Here is a 20,867-nt window from a genome sequence, read left to right as displayed (position 1 = left end):
TGTCTAGCACTCATCTAGGACACATCACAAGATGTTGAGATAATAATGATCATTGCTAATTGTTTCCTTGCGCCTCGTTGATTTATGCGCATTAACATAGTGCCACAGTCTACTACGAACACCTGGGGAGTAAATGTATGAAGCTGAGAGTTTTCCGGCAGGTTTGAAAAGTGGAGATGTTGCCTATAGCAACCAATCAGATTCTAGCTGTCATTTTGTATAATGTACTAAATAAATGATAACTAGAATCTGATTGGTTTTTAAACCCACCGGAAAACTCTCATCTTGATACATTTACCCCCTGGTGTCTTTTGAATGGGCCCCACAGCTGACACAGTTTATTCAAGGATGTTCTATTATTATATTCATATCCTCATGTGTGTTTTACTTTTCAGGGTCTGGCATATTTGCACATTAAGGGGAAAATGCACAGAGATATTAAGGTAAGCCCTATGACGAGATTTTAAATAAGAATAAATCTGTCAGCGTATTCTCTACAGTACATAGCCCCGCAAGTAATGTTCATTTGTCGGGAATACTCTGTGAATCAGCTAACGTTAATGTTATTTATGTGTTCTCTGATTTTAACTTAATTTCTAATATACCTGTTCAGTAGCACTGTATAGGCGCAGGAAGATCCGTAGTTAGGAAACTTTTTAATATAATTTTTATGTTGACAACAGTTACATATATTACTTAACTTTTATGTGATGCAGAGCTGGATAAAGCCTGGTATCTAGATCTGGGTTCTATATATTTTGGGAGTCATTCCTATTGATATCAATGCACGCACATTGTGCCTGGCTCCTTAAAGGATCCTGCTGGCTCCTAGGTTAGAGAGACTGGCCTTCACTTTCTATATTATTTTGATACATTTTGTAGTCCTGTCCTTTTATTTCTATATGAATTCTTTCATGCATGAATGCCTTAAAGTGTACATGGCGTCTACATTTTAAGCCATTCATCCTAGTAAGAAAGATTCATATTGTTTCCTAGTAAGTTAATTGGCTGCTTTTTCAATGTTGTTTCAGCCCACAGAATTGCCTGTAGCAATACCACATCAGCTAGTACTATTATAACATATTAAACGTCTCTTGCAGGGTGCCAACATACTACTTACCGACAATGGAGATGTCAAACTAGGTAACTCCTGCCTGTCTTTTGGTTTCTATTGTATATAAAGCTTGGTGTTATGTTAGTTTATCAATGCACTTAGGCATGTTGAATGGTTATTTAAATGCTGTTCCCTCTCACCGTTAAAAAGATAACATGTATAGACTACAAGGCACTTACAATGGAAATAAATTGTGCAAGATCACATGATGGATCATCGATATTTCTGTTGTTTACTTAAGTTTCTGTATTTTTAAACTGTTATTGTGAGGCCAAAGGTTGAGAATGCATGCTGTCAATTCACTAGAAATCTGTGATTTCATGGTTCTTAGTGAATTGACTGGCTGCATATTTCCGAGTATCGACTGAGACCACAATATCATCATCATCATTTATTTATATAGCGCCACTAATTCCGCAGCGCTGTGCAGAGAACTCGCCCACATTAATATAGCTATTGCCCCCCCCCCCCCCGTGTGTTGGCAACGAGTGCGTACAATATTTTTTTACATTTCTTTTGCAGCGGACTTTGGAGTGGCAGCGAAAATAACAGCAACAATCGCCAAGAGAAAATCTTTTATTGGAACACCATACTGGTAATAAGTCGGTTTGTGTATAGTTCCTGTGTGTGTGTGTGTGTGTGTGTGTGTGTGTGTGTGTGTCTAGGGGGTTTGTGTATAGCTTGTGTGTGTGTCCAGGAGGGTTTGTGTATAGCTTGTGTGTGTGTCCAGGAGGGTTTGTGTATAGTTCCTGTGTGTGTGTCAGGGGGTCTCTGTATAGTTCCTGTGTGTGTGTGTCTAGGGGGTCTGTGTATAGCTTGTGTGTGTCTAGGGAGTCTGTGTGTAGGTCCTATCTACATATAGTGCACATGTGACCGGGCTCTTTGTCCCCCAGGATGGCTCCAGAAGTAGCCGCCGTGGAGAAGAACGGAGGGTACAACCAGCTGTGCGACATCTGGGCCGTCGGCATCACTGCCATAGAACTGGGAGAGCTGCAGCCGCCATTGTTTGATCTCCACCCAATGAGGTTTGTGTCGCTCAGTTGTGTAATGACTGTAATTGATAGCGTCCTATACTCTGAGTAATATGTGTGAGTGTCAGATGCTTTAGACAACCAAAAACTAGATTTAAAAATAAAACGTTTTACATTTAAGGAACTGTACCTAGCATAGATCAGTACGTTGATGACGTTGGTCTCGCTCACAACCTCTGTCTCTGTATAAGGAGAGCGCTATTGTATTTCTACATCGCGGTGAAGGGAGTAGATCACAGAGAATCGTAGTTACAAGCGATCACTGAGACACTGGGAGACAAATGTCATTGGTCAATAACTGTGCTACTCCCTAGTGGCCCACAAAGTATGAGGATATCTACCAAGAGTTCAGCTTTTGCATCGTGGTCTCTACTTTATTATCTCGTTCTTATTACTAATAGTTTTTGTATTCATACTCCTATCCCGTGTTCTCCCCAGAAAATGTTACCAGCCGGGTGGCATTAAGAAGTAGCCGGGTGGGGGACAGTTGTAATACTTTGCAATAATATTGAAAAAGTTTGGAGGTTATTGCCCACATCTGCCAGGACTGGTCAGACTGGTGGTCAGTGGTGTAACACACACTGCTGCCTGTAGTGCTCACATAGTGCCTGGTACAACAGGAGTAACAATGGTTTATTATATTATAATAGGTCTCTGGTGGGCTCCAAGAGCCGGGTGCCAAGTAAAAACAGCCGGGTGGAGCACCTGGGAAATAGGTGAAGGGGAGAGCACAACCTGCCCCTCCCCCCTCCCCTATTTCATTGCTATTCCCCATATTTCATGAATCAGAGTTAAGCACCCATCTAGTTGTGTATGTAGACACCAGGGGTAGGCATGTTGCATTCAAGGTGTAGTCTCATAGTCCTTTATTTTCTGATAATTTTTTGGGGATTTTTTTCCATTTAAAAATCTTTAGAGCCTAAAATATTATTACCTTATAGATTAAAGCTTCAAAATACATGATTAAAACCTATATGAGCAGCTTTTTATACGCATGTTTTATTAAACAGAAATGACAGAGTCTGTTATATTATTTTGAAGCGTTCTACATCCCAATACTACATCCCATTTTATAGAGCAAAAGTGATTTGAGAAAAGCATCTGACCACGGGGGAGGAATTTTTGTCGGTGCGCACTCTGTTTCCTGTCTAAAAATCCATTTGAAGTGCACTGCGCTGAACCACTGTGAGCCTGGTGTGGACACAGAATAATAACTTGGCTACATAGGACGTGTTTGTAGAATCAAGTCAGATTCTTAGATTCCCTAAGGCTCAGGGAACACGTGCATACTTGTTACTGAATGCTACTAAACACTATTTCACTTACGCAGGATAGAGGATATTAATGAGTCTATATCTCTTTGCCTGTCATGACATGTGATATGCTGGCTTTGCTTTGGAGGATTGTGTGTGTGTTTTATAGACATAAATGCCCCCACATAATACGTTATTATTATATATTGTATTATATTATTATATAAAATTATGCTTTGGTTGTAGGACACCTTTTAGCATGGTTTTATGTTGTTTTCCTAACTTAGATTTTTTGTTTTGTCACATTCTATGGAAGAGTTTTATATTATTACTATAAGCCAATATATGTTTTAATCATCTTTCATTCCATTTATTTAGAGCGTTGTTCCTAATGTCTAAGAGCAATTTCCAGCCTCCTAAGCTAAAGGAGAAACTGAAATGGTGAGTAGTTCAGTGTTGGTCTGTGGTTGTATTAGTGTATATGTGGTTCATTCATCCGAAACTCGTCACCCTTAGAACAGGCAGCCGCTGTAATACTGCTTTTCTACAATACCCGGAGCCCACAGATCTTAACCAGCTAAATAACCTAATGATTTACCTGTTATTTCTCATTCGTCTTATTTGGGGGACAACGCTGTTAGTTTAGAAGCTTCGTGTTTGAGAAGCAGCAAAAAAAAACATGTATTAATGTTTGCAGTTGGCTTAGTAATGGAGGCTTCTGTATACCAGCCCGCTGAAGTATAGGAGAAAAGGCGCTAAGGTGTTCACTAGTTTTTAAAGATTAGATGTGTAATCTTTTGACGGTGGGAGAAAAATACTTTGTCAGTATTAATGTGGCTGCACTCGAACAAAGTGATGGAGGAAAGAATATGGGAAAAAATAGTCTTAAAGAAATTCTGGGGAACCGCTGGAACGAACGAGCTGCCGAGCTTTATACAAGATCCGCCAATGCTATTATTACGTTACGGCTGTCATTTGAGACGAACATTTCACCCAACTTTCCTCTCCCACCATTGACTGTTTCTGCTGTTATCAGTTATGTTTTAGTTCTAAAGGGCTGACATATTACGCAGAATCATGAGACAGATAAATTGCACACAATGATATGAAACAGAAGGTAAAGATGGCCTTGCCCAAGTGAGCTTACAATCTACGGTGTGGAGAACATTTGACACATAAACAATATATTAACTTTGTTTAAATTTTTTTCCAGGACTCCGGTGTTTCATAACTTTGTCAAAATTGCTCTCACCAAAAACCCAAAGAAACGGCCAACTGCAGAGCGCCTGCTGACGGTAAGTACAGCTCTGGGTCAGATTACCTCCTAAGGGTATATAGTATTATTCTGTCAGAGGTCAGAGTGGGCGGGATGTGGGCACAACACCTGATTGGACGGTTAACGTTGCTCATGGCTGCCTTACGGCCAGGCCATAGGTGACGGGCTCCGCTGTGAGAACGCCCCTAGATCGTGGCCACCAAGCTGAACTCAAGTTTGGTAGAAAAAGACACATGTCCGTCAAGATGTCTGATATAAAACCTTGCTGAGCATAGTCTGAAATCTTTATATATTAATCTCAATGGGTGCAATGATTTTACAGTAATGTCTGTTGCCTGTATGAACCACAAGGTCCTCTCTTACAGCACACCTTTGTAGCGCAAGGTGGACTCTCCAGATTACTGGCGTTGGAGCTCCTGGATAAGGTGAACAACCCCGACCACCATCACCATTATATCGAGCCCGATGACGATGACCTTGAGGTGAGTAACAAACAGACTCTTTTCTTGGAAAACATTTTGTAGAATGCCCTAAATAAATGACAGCTAGAATCTGATTGGTTGCTGTAGGCAACATCTCCACTTTTCCAAACCCGCAGTTTAGTAAATCTAGCTCTAAGGACCTGATTCATTACGGAACGTAAATGACGGTACGTGCCTTACTTTGCATTGAATTGCTCTGCGCATGCCCAGCAACGAACTATATTCCATAGATTGCAAATGTATGCAATTCATCTTCCAGCGCAAAGGACACTTACTGCAGCCTATGATTTCATGGTCAGAACGGGGAAGGGAATGGGCATTTGTGCGTAGACAGTGTACAGTGAGGGCGTGCCAATCTCGAGCACACGCAACAGCGTATGATTCAAGCTTTGGGCATCTCTCAGGTACATGGGGGTTGTTTTTTCCTGTGTGCTCTGCTTGGTCTTTATATTCTGCACATGTATTGTACGTACCCAGCAGTGTGTTGTCTCAGTACAGCAAGTGCCGTATATACAGAGCGTACAAGACCCGTATTCAACAAGAGAGTTTTCTTCAGATCCGCTTGTAGTTTAATACGGACGTGCCTATGCTTTGAATTCCGTCCTTTTTTTTTTTTTTTTGTAAATAAAAACGCACAATACGATCATTTTGCGTGCCTTAATGAATCAGGCCCAGGTCCAGCCTTCAGAGAAGTGTTAAGTTGTTTGGTGTTGTGCAGTGTCTTGCTTAAGTTGTTTGATGTGATGTTTAGTTTTATGTTTTGTCGTGTTTTCCACCACAAATGTTACAATTTAAAGTTTGAGAGGCCGCAGATGTTTTGAAGAGTGACGTCAAGAAGATTTATTCTTTGTAAAGCAAACCTTTCACCTACACGCGTGTTGGCTGAGCCAACATTCATGAGAATGCAACTCGCCCAACCGGGAAATAGTGACATCATTGATCCGTTTCTCAAGACTTTGGCGCCTACAACTCCAATAGTGACCAGTGCCTCTGTTTGTCTTCTCTTCCCTGTACTACAGATAGCCACTTTCCAGCATTCAAGGAAGCAACAATATTAGAGATTTGTTTGGAGAGTACAGACACTGTATGACTGAGTAACCATGGTCTCTGTGATTATCTTACAGCACATCCCTGCGGTCCGACATACCATCCGCTCTATGAACAAAGCTATGAGAGCAGAGAGGACGGCGTCTGAGCTCAACTGTGAGTGTCTACTGAAGATCTGATCTTTACTTTACGCACTGTCTTAGAACAGTTCTGGATGTTGCATCAGCCATGTGTTCGTATGACTGTGTTGCCGGTTGTATTCATTGGCAGAGTACTCGCTTCACCTGTAGGTGGTGCTGTGTAGTCATTTTAAAGGAGAACTTCACCCAGGATCTATTTGCCTACAGAACCCCACTCACCTCCTCTCGTCTCAGAACCAACATTCAGCCCCTTTAGCTGCATCCTGCATTATGTGTGTTTATAGCAGTCATCCTGGGTGGCCCTGTCTTAAATTGTTTCTCTTGGAATAATACTCCCTCATTCTCCTCTTCTACCATTAGTGTTGGAACAATATTTTTTTTTCCATGTAGTTTGCCCACACTTACATTATACAGGCATTCAGCGCCAATTACAATCTGTACCAATTTCACAACCCTGTCCAAGCTGTATTATGTTCATCAGAAGGTGAACCGAGAGCTCCTCCGCTAGATGTAGAATCACTTGATCCCTATACAGAAACTGAGATTCCATAGACACAGGCATCAAAGAAATTAGATGACGGAACACGGACACACAATCAGATATTATTTTGTTTCCCAGCCGTGTAATTTGCTTTGTCATAGGTGTGGATACACTCTCAGTTTTAGTACAGGGATTAATGATCTTTATATTAAACTCAGTTAGCTCTCTGTTCACCTTGCTATGTAGAATGCACAATGTTGGCTATAGACTCCCTTGTGTCTGAGGCCAAAGGAGGACTCTGATCTCGGAGCATTAATCTGCTGCCGGCGTTCTATTGGTTGTTTAACACGTTCGGTAAATATGCTGGCGCTGACCTCGCACATAACAGACATTAAAATGAATATCATTATAGCCGGCTGGTGTTGTTTAGACCAATACATATAAAATCTTGTAACTTCCTACTGCATTTCTTCCACATAAGCACCGTGATTTCTCACAATGAGGGCTAATGGCAAATTCAGTCTCTTAAATGGAATTTGTAAATAACTATTTCCGCTTTATGTTGCTATCAATGTAATGAATGCTGGTGTTTAAGACCTCTACAGTTTTTCAGATGATCTGGTTTCTTGGATGAATGATTAACTATGATCTTGAACCCAAGAAAGGAAGTTTTCAGAATTAAATATCCATAGAACTTTCTTACACAGCTTTCGTTGTGTCATTCTGATTAGAGACCTGTGCTGTATACTTCCTTCACAGTTTTGGATTTCAGTACTGCAGCTGCTAAGTTTTATTGGCGAACATATGGAGTGTTTTTGTCACTTTAAAGAATTTCCTGTCCTAATAGACAATGCACATGATCATTTTGTGTGATGTGAACACAGCGATGATTATATACTAGATACTGTACCATGTAAGTCTGTATCTCTCTCTCTCTCTTCCAGTTGACAAGCTGCAGTTTGAGCCCCCGCTCAGGAAGGAGACCGAAGCCAATGAAATGGTGAGTTTTATAATCCATCAGGACACAATCTTAATAACCTGATTATCGATTACATCTATTTTGTAATTTTAGGAGCATTTTCATAGTAGTATTTTTCACTATTTGTTTTCATAGTGTTTGAATGGGCTAAGGAGAATATTTGCATTATGCAAATTTTTTTCATTTACCGTCCAATCCGTTTTTCACTTTCCCATATGCTGTATTGTATGCTGAGGCTATAGTTTACCTCTCTAGATTATATATATCCTGAGAAGCCTTCCATACGGAACCAGTGCAACGGCCACAGAGAGATTTTAGTAATGCTTTGGCGCCATCTGCTGACATTTTCTGGAACTGTTTTCGAAACACTTCTCTCTCCCTGCATTGGTTGATTCCAAACTGGTGAATCTTGTCTTTTAGTTCTCCCTCCCAGAATGACTTCTAGGGCTTTGCATCATTGATCTAGAGCCACCTCAGAATGCAATTCAGCTCCAGAAGGTTTTAATCCAGTTCCCGGAGGAACCCTGGCAGGACAGCTACCGCTTCCTTACTGGACCACAGTGGATATTAAATACATTTAGATATTTCCTCCCTAGTATGCATGAGCTGTGACTTAACGTCATTAACTACTTGGATTAGTCTGTCCTTTTTCTGGGGGAGAGGGGTTGTAGAGGGCTGATATTCAGACTGTGTTGGTGTAATGTGGAGGGTGGACCCTGATTGAATAGACACTTCTCTGAACAGTTTCTGATGATGTAAAAATATAATTGTTCTGGATGTGACAATTGATGCAACTTTTTTGCACATTTTTAGGGCAACAGCCGGGATAACGAATTTTCACATAACTGGAATCCTTTTTCCAATGGAGCGAGCAATGAGTAAGAAAATTACTAATCGTATTACTAACGTGATAAAAGTAATTTATGTGTTACTGTTTGACAATGTTACATTACCGGCAGCCTTTTTTGTATGTAGCAGGGTTAGTCTATAATACAGTATTTATTTTTGCTGTTTACACAAACATGTCGGTTTCATCACCTTTTATTGTATACATAATTTTGCCACTGTATAAATTGCTGGTAAGACCTCATCTTGAATATGCAGCACAGTTCTGGGCACCACTCTATAAAAAAAGATCATTTGGAACTAGAAAGGGTTCAGAGAAGGGCGACAAAATTGATAAAGGGTATGGAGTCATTAAGTTATTAGGAAAGGTTAGCCAGTTTAGGCATGTTTACTTTAGAAAAGAGGCGTCTAAGAGGAGATATTATAACTATGTACAAATACATTAAGGGTCAATACAGAGAACTTTCATGGGACCTTTTTACCCCAAGGACTTTACACAGGACACGCGGTCACTCCCTAAGGTTAGAGGAGAGGAAATTTCACAACCAGCAAAGGAAGGGCTTCTTTACAGTAAGGGCAGTCAAGATATGGAATTCACTGCCAGGGAAGGGTGTGATGGCAGATTCACTAGATATGTTTAAGAAAGGGTTAGACAATTTTTTTGCGGAAAAGTCTATCCAGGGAAACGACCGTTAATTAAAATGAAGGATAGTAGTGGATATAGGGTAAAAATAGGAATGCAATATTGGGTCTGGGGGGATTTTCACAATTGAAACAGATTGGCGGTTACTTACTCTGGATCAATTTCAAATATAAGTGAGGGATCGCAGGAGATCCAAAATAGGTTGAACTTGATGGACTGGTGTCTTTTTTCAACCTCATCAACTATGTTACTATGTTACTATGTTACATCTAGAATGAATGAGCCGGTGCCTGGGCTGAGTGTGTTCACTGCTTTTATGTATTATTTCACTCTGTTCTATTGTAGCTCTACAATGAAACGCGCCGTTCCCCCACCACTACCTCCCAAGGTAAGAGCAAGAGAGATTTTATGCTTTATCGGCATGTGTATAGAATGTGGGTGACAAATGGTGACCGCCAGAAAGGGGGGCCAAGCTTGTAAGGTTTAAAATCCCCCGAATAAGGGTGGGTGGGTAATTGGAACAGACACCCACATCAACTCCCTGTTCTATTCATGTGTAGACACCAGGCTTAGTCTACATAGCCCAGTGCTTTATAGAAAAGCCTAAAAACACCCAGCATTTCAAGAAAGGGAAAAAGTCATATCCAATTAACCACATTGGGATTATTTTGGTAACCAGTATGTTACAACATGTAAACTAGCTAATGGAGAACTGGACTATAAAGAAATGACATCTGTACAGTTGGAGAAAGTAATGTGAGAAAAGTAATTGCACTTTCTGTCTTTATCTGAGTAAACCGTGTTACATTACTAAAATCGAAATCACTGGGTTCTACTGAACACTACTACAAACTACCACACAGCATTTTGACAGTGCAGAATAGATTTTGTGGGTAATTTCTCTGGTTTACAAACTAAGAGCATAATCGTTGGCTGTCCTTTTAGCGATTGTAAAAGTCCCAGTCTGCTCTATATTTTAGTACACTTAAAATATATGTATATATAATAAACCCTAGTTGAGGATGGGGTATGTTTTCAAGCTAGTCCAGCGTGCATTGCAGTATTGTCAGTCATCCGCCACAGGAGGGAGCCCTAATCCTGTCCTTTCCTCTTACAGCCGGTGAGAATGAACAGCTGCCCTGAGGAAAACATGGCCGACGACGAGAGATCCAACACCATTAAACACCAACCGGATCACAGAGCCCCCCAGATCCATCGGAGGCAGAGCTCCCCAGGTTGTGGTCGCCACACAGCGCCCGCTCATAATGCCCTCACTAGCAGCATCAGCAGCCCAGGACTGTCCAGCAGTAAATTCTTTGAGATGGGTAAATAACACAAAGCAGAGGCAGGGAGGTCGGAGACTCCACTGCGCCCCCTGCAGGGAAGCGGTTATCTATGCATCACGTGGCTGCTTGTAAAATGAGCATATCTGTATTTATATAAAGCCATAACGCGTGGCTTCATGCTTCCATTTCTTTGCATCACTCTATTTCTGCAGTTCTAGCCTCAGGTTCCAAGTGGTGGCTGGTGTAGGCCCGGCACAGAAATACGCTGACCGTGGCGACCAGTGGAGGACTGTTCACGTCTCGTCCTTGGTGGAAACGCATGTAGATTGCATCATTTTCTTGTGTTTCAGGTCATTTGTGATCAGAGGGTGGACAGAGAAGTATATTTGGTGGCAGGAGGGGTATATTTCCGTACAGCAAGATAGACATTTTCCAAATACAAAACTAGTATCACATTATAACACTTTGTGTTTCAGACACGGCATCACTAAGTGAGGCTTCTATGGACCTCTCTATAGGTGGATGTTCTGTGTCTGCATAATCTGTTGTCATGGTTTCAAAACCCATTTGATGGGGCATTAACTCAGAGGACTGCCATGTAAATGGCATTACCCAGAAGCCTCTTCTCCCCCTAGAGATGCTTATTTACATCATTTTTAGACCAATATAGTCATCTTGCCACCATTTACCCATGAATAACATAAATCCTGAGGGGATCAGGCCTCCCCATGTCATGATGTTCACATGCACACATCGGTCATTATCCCATGTTCCGTGTAGTAGTAAATTCCTATGTAGAAGGGAATGTTGAGACACGTGCAGGTTTTGTTTATCTAGTATTTGGACGTGTGTAGGCATTCTCCATCTCACTCTTTTTATTTTCAGAGCTCTCCTTGCCTTGGTCACATTGCCTCCCATTACATATTCATTGCATGAGATGGTCATAATGTGCATTTTCACGCATTTCTAAAATACTTTTACCTCAGCCATCTTATGGAATGGATTTGCCTCCATACATCTCCCTGCATACTGCTTTGTGGCTTTACTGCATCACCGTGGCTTCCAGCCTCATTGAGGTCCCTCACAATGAAGTCAGCTTCTTGTGTAGGTCACCCAGCTCTCCTCGCAGGTGTAGTTTGCCGATTCTCTTCGCATGCCTTGGTGCAAGTGAACAGTTATCGGACGTTTCTTACCGGTCGAGTTTTCTTCTTCTGAAAACGGACGGCCAACGCTCCTTACTGCTTTACCATCATTCCCATCTCTAAGAAGCTTGCACTCGCTTTAATACCTATTCCCCGCTGACATCGGCATTGAACCCTCTTATTTCAAACAGAGTTTTACTTGCTATCGGCATGCAATGTATTAATCTCTCTCTGTCCTTCTGCAGGTAATGGAGAAAGTCCTTTGAGATTGAACAGTCCTGTTGGAGAAGGCACCAAACCGCAGCTACCACAGAAGAAAGACAAGAAGGATTTTCCGGTAAGTCATTTGGCATCTGTGTGTACCACAGCTCGATTCTCATGTGTCCGGATAGAGGAAGATGCGTTAGATCTGCTATTGAGGAACATAGAATCTGTATAGGTGTCTGATATTGTCATTTCCCTTTGCTTGTACAGGATTTTTTTTTCCAGAAATTGTGTGGCAAACATTGCTGGGTTCTCTGGTCTCCATAACAAACCTATGACTTAATTATCCAATTGTGCACACTCTGTGCTTTGGTAGCTAAACAGTTAACAATTTGCACACTGGTATCTAAAGAGTTAACCCCGGCCAAGCAAATCTCTTGCAAACATTTTGTAGGATGTACTAAATAAATGATAGCTGGAATCTGATTGGTTGCTATAGGCAACATCTCCACTTTTTTAAACCCGCAGTTTAGTAAATATACCCACTGGTGATCTAAACCTACATGTTAATATTAATACATGGAGGAGTTTAAAGGTCCCATCTCTGAGATAAATTACTGCAGCTAGTAAAAGACTGGCTAGTGTTCACAATCTCACATACGTATCCAGGCAATGTCCTAAATGTATCAATATATGCATGGAAATTTCATAATGCTGCATAGAAAACTTTATCTATTTTATATTTTGTCAATGAATAACGAATGATAATTAAATGTCTTTAAGTTGCTAAAATTAAGACTATGCAAATCTAGCAATTCGGCTACTAGCAGCCTGGATGCCAAAGGGAAAAACATAAATATCAAAAAGTATAAAGCATTCTGTTACTTCTACGTTAGTGATATTACTCGTTGCTAGTGAACTGACAGATTGCATTCTCATGAACAATGGTTCAGCCTGCAAAATAACTGCCTCCACTGCCAAAAGTGACAAGTCCACTTAAAATGCATTAAGGATCTTTGCATCTATTCCTTTAGATTTAGCTGCAAGGGTGGGTAGTTAAAAAATAACATAGGACATATATACTCAGGTCAGTGATTGTGAGGTTCTCCGTTTGTGTTTTTTGACCTAGAAACCTACAATCAATGGATTGCCACCAACACCAAAAGTCTTGGTGAGTACTTATAATCTGTGCAACAGCCAGCTTGCTGTGTGTTTTATTGTAAGATATCTATCTATGTCTCTATTGTGGTTTGTATTTGGTTACTGGCATAGAGACATTTACGAATAAGGTGTTTGTAATCATATAGATAAATATTACTCCATTCTCCACTGGACATAAACATTTGATTGTACAAAGTCGTATCATTCTAATATTTCCCTACCTTCCAAGCCATCTATCCCCCTTAGGTACACAACATTTGGAGCAATGTCTCTTATTTACCTTATACCAGGTTCTTTTCTTGGAATATATGTAGACATACGTTATATTACATGAATAGCTATATGATTAGTAATTTTTGTATGGAATGCAACGTAAAACAAATCTTCAACGAAAATTTCTAAGTTAAAATAAGTTGATAACTTGTGTCTGTATCTTATTGATGTTGGTTTGTTTGACACTTTTATTTGCGTTCTTACTGTCAGACAAACATTTTCTGATCTTCCCCTTTAGAGCCGGTAATTGGAATATTCATTTCATCTAATTACTTCCTCGTCACCATCTTGTCTCTTCTTTAGATGGGAGCTTGTTTTTCCAAAGTGTTTGACGGATGCCCTTTGAAGATAAATTGTGCAACATCCTGGATACACCCAGATACCAAAGGTATTAAGCACGTCTGATAATGGAAGCTCTTCATGTGTCGGAGGTCCTGTACTGTGCAGTGCTGTCTGCTGGATGGTAACAGCATCTAAACTTAGATCTCTTTAAATAACGCAGAGTACAGGCCTTAAAAAAAAAAAAAAAGTCAAAATGTATATAGACTTTTTTCTATTAACGTATTTTACATGGTGAGTAATGCAGGAAAAGGAATCCTCTATGCAAAGTACAACACAAGGCTATTCTAATATGAATAACGCAGAGCAAAATATACAGAGCACTTTATAATAAAATACTGATTATTCAGGTCTCCCAAAAATAAACTTACTACCTGAAAACTGGTTATATTGCTTTTAAGTCATTTTTTTTCTTCTATTTAACAAAGCTTTATTGACAACAATAACGTAGTACATGCCCAGTTTATCTGAATGGATTGTAGCAACACAGAAAAGCTGTGCAGTGTTACACAAAGTGATGTAACAGGGGGCACATGTATGTGACAGTAGAAGGGACCTTCCTACGGTGCACGGGGCACCAGTCACACCTGTCAGATATTCACTGTGTAATAGAGGAGCGTAGGGCTAACAAGTCTGAACCATTGGGCATGGTTAGAAGGCTGCGGACTGAGCCAAGTCAAATATATATTGGGGGGGGGGGGATCCTTTACACTAAAGGTACATACAGTGGTGTTAGAATGTTTGTGAACCCTTTAGTTTTTTTAGAATTTCAGCATATTTAAGAGTTTTAAATGTGTTCAGAGCTTCATCCAAGTCGTAAAAATAGATAAAGAGAACCCGATAAATGAAATAACAGACAAAAGGATATATCTGTCTTCTGATTCATTTACTAACTGAAGTGATTTTCCTCATCAGACCAGTATATCATCTTTGGCACGGAGGATGGCATTTACACCCTAAACCTGAATGAACTCCATGAGACCACGATGGAACAGGTAGTACATCAATGTATAGATGTATGGATGCAGTTGTATTATAAGAACTGGGGCTGTGATTGCTGCATAACCACCTCAATCTCTCCGTTATTTCTCTGTCTTGTAGCTGTTTCCTCGGAAGTGTACGTGGCTGTACATTATTAATAATACCCTCATGTCCTTGTCAGGTATGTTCTCTTCTCAGTACTTGTATGCCAATTAACTGGAGAATAATCTATTACAATCACTTTGTCTATTAAACTCTAATATTAGTTATCCAAAGTTTGTTCTTGGTAATGCACAAAGTCTGGTGTCTGTAAAGTTATTACCTATATTGCGGAGATACGGGTAGGCCTGCCCGCTCGGTGTAATACCAGATATTAGGGTCATTTTACATTGTTTTCCGTCAGCCCTAATTGACACATGATTGATCCTGGACAGTTTCCGTTCCAGACAGGCAGAGATTTGTGTCCGGTTTGTTTTAATTTCTAACAATCGCTGTTACAATCCGTTTAAATTTTTTACAACTAGTTATGAAGTTTGCATTCCATTATCACAGTTCTCTCGCGTACAGTTTGTCTGTAGAAACCTCTATTATGTAATACCGGCCCTTGCGTACCACAAGAGGTTAATCTGTCAGCTGAGTAGCATGAGATAGGAGACGGGCCGGGGGTGTAGAGGTCATATTATTACAGTGAGGGGTGCCAGGAATAATGGGTACGTTGGATGGCAGATGGCCGAGCTCCAGCGCAGTGTGACATTTACACACTACAATGAAGACAGGAGAAGCTAATAAATGACATGAGAACAGAGTACTCTGGCTCCTCTCCTGCGCTATTAAAGGTCTGGTTCTGTGTACTTGGCAACGTGGAGCTGACCCTCCTTTCTGTACAGCAATATCTTCACACACCCAGCAGCTTCCACTATACGTATGCCAATAGCACCCAACTGCCAGAGCTTTCTGTCGTGGCCAAGAGACTGGCATCCAGGCACTCGTACCTCCGTTTTCTAAAGGTTTCTTCCCCTGTGATTGATTTCCTGTTATATGTGTATCTATACTCGCACCCCCCTTGTCCTCACTGCAGGTAACTTTGGATTTCGTCCAGACTAGTTTAAAACGCAGAAGGAATATCACAACATAGAGATGAATTGCTTTGTTCCCTGTTACACGTATAATGTAAATACAGGCAGAATTGATACAAAATTTAGGGGCCTATTCAATTGTCGGCGGGATTAACGTTATTACAGTAATCGTGCGCGGAAAAAACGTTAATACGGTAATTTACTCAGGGAGCTGCGAGCTGAAATCCAGCAAGAGATTACCGTATTAACGGTATTAGTTTTTCCGCGCTCGAACCCGCGGACAATTGAATACCCCCCATAATGTCTTTTTTTTACACAGATTGAGCAGAAAGATAGTTTCACTTTTACTTTAATGCAAAAACTACAAATGAAGGAAACAAATGAGGTTAGAGTACATTTAATTGACCTACATACAATGGGTGATTTTAATATTCATGAGAATATAAAGAAACGGTGACCTCACTCATAAATGGCTTCCTGCGCTGTGGGTAGACATTGGAAGCACTTTAAACTTTAGCCGTTGAGAGTTCAGAGGTAGAAGTTTTCAGAGTATCGGAGACGTTATTGCAATTTCCATTTGACTTTTATATGCATTGAGAAACATAAAGATTAATTAATTAACTTTGTGTCTTTGGACTTTGCTAACTCGATCTGCAGCGGAATATTTCTGACCAAATTTCTTTTCTTTCTTTTTCTTTTTTTTAAATGATCCTGACATCGCATTGGTCTGATCCGCAGAAGGTAATTATGTTGCATTGGTTTTGGACATTGAATTACGTGGCTATCCTTTCATAGAGAACAGATGTCATTAATCTTGTTTTTCAATTGACAGGCAAAACTCTGCAACTTTATTCACACAATCTAATAGGTCTGTTTGAACATGCCAAAAAGCCTGGCCTAGCTGCCCATATCCAAACACATCGCTTTCCAGATAGGATATTACCTAGGTGAGCAGAAAATACCTTCCAGATAACCAATGTTTCATTTTTTATTTTATTTTTTTTTGTTTTATTTTTACATCCGTTTTTATTTGACATTTTGTTTTGTAATAGTGATTACGGAGCACCACCCTATGATTGAAAGCAAATAACTTAAAAAATAATTTGTATTCTTGTTTAAAGATGATGGGGAATATTTATAAATCCACACAGTACATCAAGTACCATAATCACAGTAAAAGTAAGTTTATTAGAATGAAAAAGTCCTAAAATGCTCCAAAATATTTTGTTTTGTTCGTTTTCCAGAAAGTTTGCCCTCACTACAAAGATCCCAGACACAAAGGGCTGCCACAAGTGCTGTATTGGTGAGTATTTCATGTGTAAACACTGGACAGTTGTACAGTCACCACAATAACGCGGACATGAGTGGGAGCTCAAGGGCCATCTACTATCATCATCATATATTTATATAGCGCCATTAATTCCGCAGCGCTGTACAGAGAACTCACTCACATTAGTCCCTGCCCCATTGGAGCTTACAGTCTAAATTCCCTAACATACACACACAGACCGAGAGAGACTAAGGGCAATTTAATAGTAGCCAATTAACCTACCAGTATGTTTTTGGAGTGTGGGAGGAAACCGGAGCACCCGGAGGAAACCCACGCAAACACGTTGAGAACAGACTTTGCAATCTTTTGTTGCCTTAAGTTTAAAGAGAACAACAAAAACAGTTGAACTTTATTTAATGGCAGTTTAAGGGCATCAAATTGCTAAGTAATAAATCCAAATGCCATCACCGTTCATGTAAATTGGGGAACATTCTTAAAAGCTTTTCTGCCGGTAACTGCTTATAAAACGCAGCATTGTACATCGCAACCAATCAGATGCTTGCTTTCATTCTCTAAATGATGCTAGGAAAATGACAAAATCGGATTGGCTGACACGGTTGACACCTCTTTCTACAGTTACCCATAGAACGGTTTTCATAAATGTCCCCAATTGTGCTATGGGTGGGGGAAGGGGGGGGGGGTCTGCGTTGTAACCCATAGCAACCAATCTGGTATGTTTTATTTCACTACACTAGATTGTCAAAGCTGATATCTGATTGGTTGCTAAGGGTTATTGTTTTTCTTCCTGCGTTACTGAACGATGTGTAATAATCCAGAATAAGGAATTGGCTAATTTTACCATCAGATCACCTGTTGTGACCTGGAGAAATAATCTGGTTAATTTTATTAACAGATTACATGCTGGATAGTATATACACAACCTTCGCAACTTTTGTTCAACTGTATTTACTTCTGCTGTGAAAAAATGTTTATTGATTAGAGGACAAGTTCACACAGCAATCCGTAATCTGCATTGCCCGGTCTTTTCTTACTGCGATGTTTAATGTTATACCTACAGGGCACAAGTTAATGCATGTTACTTTCTCTCCATCCAGTTAGGAACCCGTACACAGGACACAAGTATCTGTGTGGGGCGCTGCCCTCTGGCATCGTGCTGTTGCAGTGGTATGAACCCATGCAGAAATTCATGTTGATACGGGTTTGTATTATGCCTCTGTTACTTACTTGTGATTATATCATAAATAACATAATAAAGCCATATTTGTCTGCTGCCATGAAATATTCATCTTACCGGGAAAGGTGACTGTTTGTTTATATGTCTAGTATGAAACACATAAGGAGATTATTGCCGGGGGTGGGAGGGTTGTGGTCGGTGTAGAGGAAGGGGGGGGCCGTCTGGTCGGTGTAGAGGAAGGGGGGGGGCCGTCTGGTCGGTGTAGAGGAAGGGGGGGGCCGTCTGGTCGGTGTAGAGGAAGGGGGGGGGCGTCTGGTCGGTGTAGAGGAAGGGGAGGGCCGTCTGGTCGGTGCAGAGGAAGGGAGGGCCGTCTGGTCGGTGTAGAGGAAGGGGGGGGGCCATCTGGTCGGTGCAGAGGAAGGGAGGGCCGTCTGGTCGGTGTAGAGGAAGGGGGGGGGCCATCTGGTCGTGTAGAGGAAGGGGGAGCCGTCTGGTCGGTGTAGAGGAAGGGGGGTGGCGTCTGGTCGGTGTAGAGGAAGGGGAGGGGGGGGGCGTCTGGTCGGTGTAGAGGAAGGGGGGGGCCGTCTGGTCGGTGCAGAGGAAGGGGGGGCCGTCTGGTCGGTGTAGAGGAAGGGGGGGCGTCTGGTCGGTGTAGAGGAAGCGGGGGGGGGGGGCGTCTGGTCGCTGTAGAGTTAAAACTTTATGGACCTCTTGCCCTAACAGAATGGTCACACAGGCTTCTTCATGAAGTGCAGATAGGCCACAGAGGGCACCCGCCTCCCGTGGCTCCATAGGCCACAGGGGGGTGGGTGCCCAGAATAATCCCCCACGAAGAACACACTTCAGTGTGCCTATTTATTTAAACAACTGCGCCTATATGTCACCTCTTTGTCCACCGAGTGCCTTTAAAGTTACCCGTCCACTTCACGGTGCTCGGTGCTGCCCCAATAATTCAATCAGTGTTTAGATTTATGGATCTACTTGACAATGCTCATGGTGAAATGTCACTTCAAAGTCCCATCTTCTTATCACTTTAGGACCACCCACTCTATTATATTTTGTATTTCCGCAAAGGTAGTCACATAACATCACTTTTGCTTGGTCATGAGGTCCATGTGTCTGTTATGATCATCTCTCTGTAAACGTCTTGTCTTCCAGCACTTTGACTTCCCCCTTCCAAGTCCCCTGAAAGTGTTTGAAATGCTGGTAATCCCGGAGCAGGAGTACCCCATGGTGTGTGTAGCCGTCAGCAAAGGTGTAGACACAAATCAAGTTGTACAGTTTGAAACCATTAACCTGAGCTCGGCCTCCTCCTGGTTTACGCAGATCGGCACAGGTAACCTGTCCTTCTTAGACCATGTACTTCATTATTGGTAACTTACATGACCTACTGTATAGTTCATTCTTCCTTGTCTCTGCAGAGGGTCACCAGATTGATGCTATACATGTGACACAGCTGGAGAGAGACACAGTCTTGGTCTGCCTAGAACGTAAGTCTAATAGAATTTCATCAGTGTCGTGCTTCTAGCGGGAAATCTCACTGTGTTCAACGTTCTCGTATTCATGTTGAGGAGGGTAGCGGTGGGATTCACGCTGGGGAGGGTAGCGGTGGGATTCACGCTGGGGAGGGCTTATCTTCATCATCTTGTTGCAGGATTGTGGTTTTGTGTATTTGTATTTACTGACTTCTTTGTTCTTTTTTTTATTTTCAGATTACGTGAAAATAGTCAACCTTCAGGGAAAACTTAAATCAAGTCGAAAACTGGCCTCAGAATTGAGCTTTAAGTTTCACATTGAGTCTGTAGGTGAGTGTGTCTAGGTTGGCTGTGACGATACATTAATACGCCCGCGGCATAACTGCAAGAGGCGAGACCTAACGCCTTGAATTTTGTTCTCCAGTGTGTCTGCAGGACAGCGTGTTGGCGTTCTGGAAACACGGCATGCAGGGGAAAAACTTTAAATCGAACGAGGTGAGGCCATATAAGTAGTATTTTACTGAACATGATCTTACTACAGTTGCTATTTTCTATATTTACTGTTATCCTAACTGGACAAAAATCAGACAAATCAAACATCACATTAACTATTCTTCTAGATACTTCTTTAAGTAGAAACTGTTTAACCGATACGTCAGAACTCAAAACTGGGGATGCTGTGCCTTTTAGGGTGATGCTCTTTGCAAACCTGTAACGATCTACGAGCAGATACAATTGTCCAGTTTACAGAAATCCTCAATTCACTGTTCATTATTTTTAACTATAATACAAGTGATTTCTGCGTTTTGGGTGCATAAACTTGTTGCAGCCCTTTGAAAGCTATGGGGACAATCATCACTTTAATTACTAATAAACACTCTGGTTTCTCTTCTTGCATTTCCTCACTTTAGATTTTGTTTTCTTCCTATTTAGGTTTCTTGTTGCAGATAATGCTCTTGTTTGAGGGGTGAACTTTAAAGGAGCCTAAACTTTCATTTGAAATTGCACCCTACCTTCTAAGGAGGTGTCTGTGTTCCCCATTGGCCTCAGAATAAAGTTTTTTATCAATAAGTTAAAATCCATTTCTCTTGTCAAAATAAAATAATGCAGATGTATAAACAAACAGATGTGTTTTCTATCTTAGTGTGTATAAATAGATTAAATCTTCTCACC

At 41.1% G+C, this 20,867-nt stretch overlaps 1 protein-coding gene across 2 annotated transcripts in view; it reads left to right on the top strand.

Moving 5' to 3' along the window:
• The window catches only part of MAP4K5 (mitogen-activated protein kinase kinase kinase kinase 5), a 64,605-nt gene that overhangs the window by 40,572 nt on the left and 3,166 nt on the right, over positions 1-20,867 (top strand). Inside the window, exons 6-30 of one of the 2 annotated variants that reach the window (XM_075192435.1) lie at positions 396-443; positions 1,101-1,143; positions 1,637-1,709; positions 2,008-2,139; positions 3,777-3,839; positions 4,612-4,693; positions 5,040-5,156; positions 6,281-6,359; positions 7,769-7,824; positions 8,617-8,681; positions 9,638-9,680; positions 10,410-10,527; positions 11,966-12,057; positions 13,054-13,095; positions 13,662-13,746; positions 14,613-14,692; positions 14,799-14,859; positions 16,493-16,495; positions 16,587-16,701; positions 16,999-17,057; positions 18,140-18,243; positions 19,378-19,555; positions 19,641-19,709; positions 19,932-20,024; positions 20,119-20,189. In XM_075192435.1, coding sequence (XP_075048536.1) covers positions 396-443; positions 1,101-1,143; positions 1,637-1,709; positions 2,008-2,139; positions 3,777-3,839; positions 4,612-4,693; positions 5,040-5,156; positions 6,281-6,359; positions 7,769-7,824; positions 8,617-8,681; positions 9,638-9,680; positions 10,410-10,527; positions 11,966-12,057; positions 13,054-13,095; positions 13,662-13,746; positions 14,613-14,692; positions 14,799-14,859; positions 16,493-16,495; positions 16,587-16,701; positions 16,999-17,057; positions 18,140-18,243; positions 19,378-19,555; positions 19,641-19,709; positions 19,932-20,024; positions 20,119-20,189 — 1,971 coding nt within the window. Of the gene's footprint in view, positions 1-395; positions 444-1,100; positions 1,144-1,636; positions 1,710-2,007; positions 2,140-3,776; positions 3,840-4,611; positions 4,694-5,039; positions 5,157-6,280; positions 6,360-7,768; positions 7,825-8,616; positions 8,682-9,637; positions 9,681-10,409; positions 10,618-11,965; positions 12,058-13,053; positions 13,096-13,661; positions 13,747-14,612; positions 14,693-14,798; positions 14,860-16,492; positions 16,496-16,586; positions 16,702-16,998; positions 17,058-18,139; positions 18,244-19,377; positions 19,556-19,640; positions 19,710-19,931; positions 20,025-20,118; positions 20,190-20,867 lie in introns of both variants that reach the window. The other variant, XM_075192434.1, reaches the window with a different exon arrangement.

This window comes from Mixophyes fleayi, chromosome 12 (genome assembly GCF_038048845.1).
Source record: "Mixophyes fleayi isolate aMixFle1 chromosome 12, aMixFle1.hap1, whole genome shotgun sequence".
In the NCBI taxonomy this organism is placed as follows: Eukaryota; Metazoa; Chordata; class Amphibia; order Anura; family Limnodynastidae; genus Mixophyes; species Mixophyes fleayi.
The sequence above is the reverse complement of the archived record's forward strand: the minus strand, read 5'-3'. Positions and strand labels throughout refer to the sequence as shown.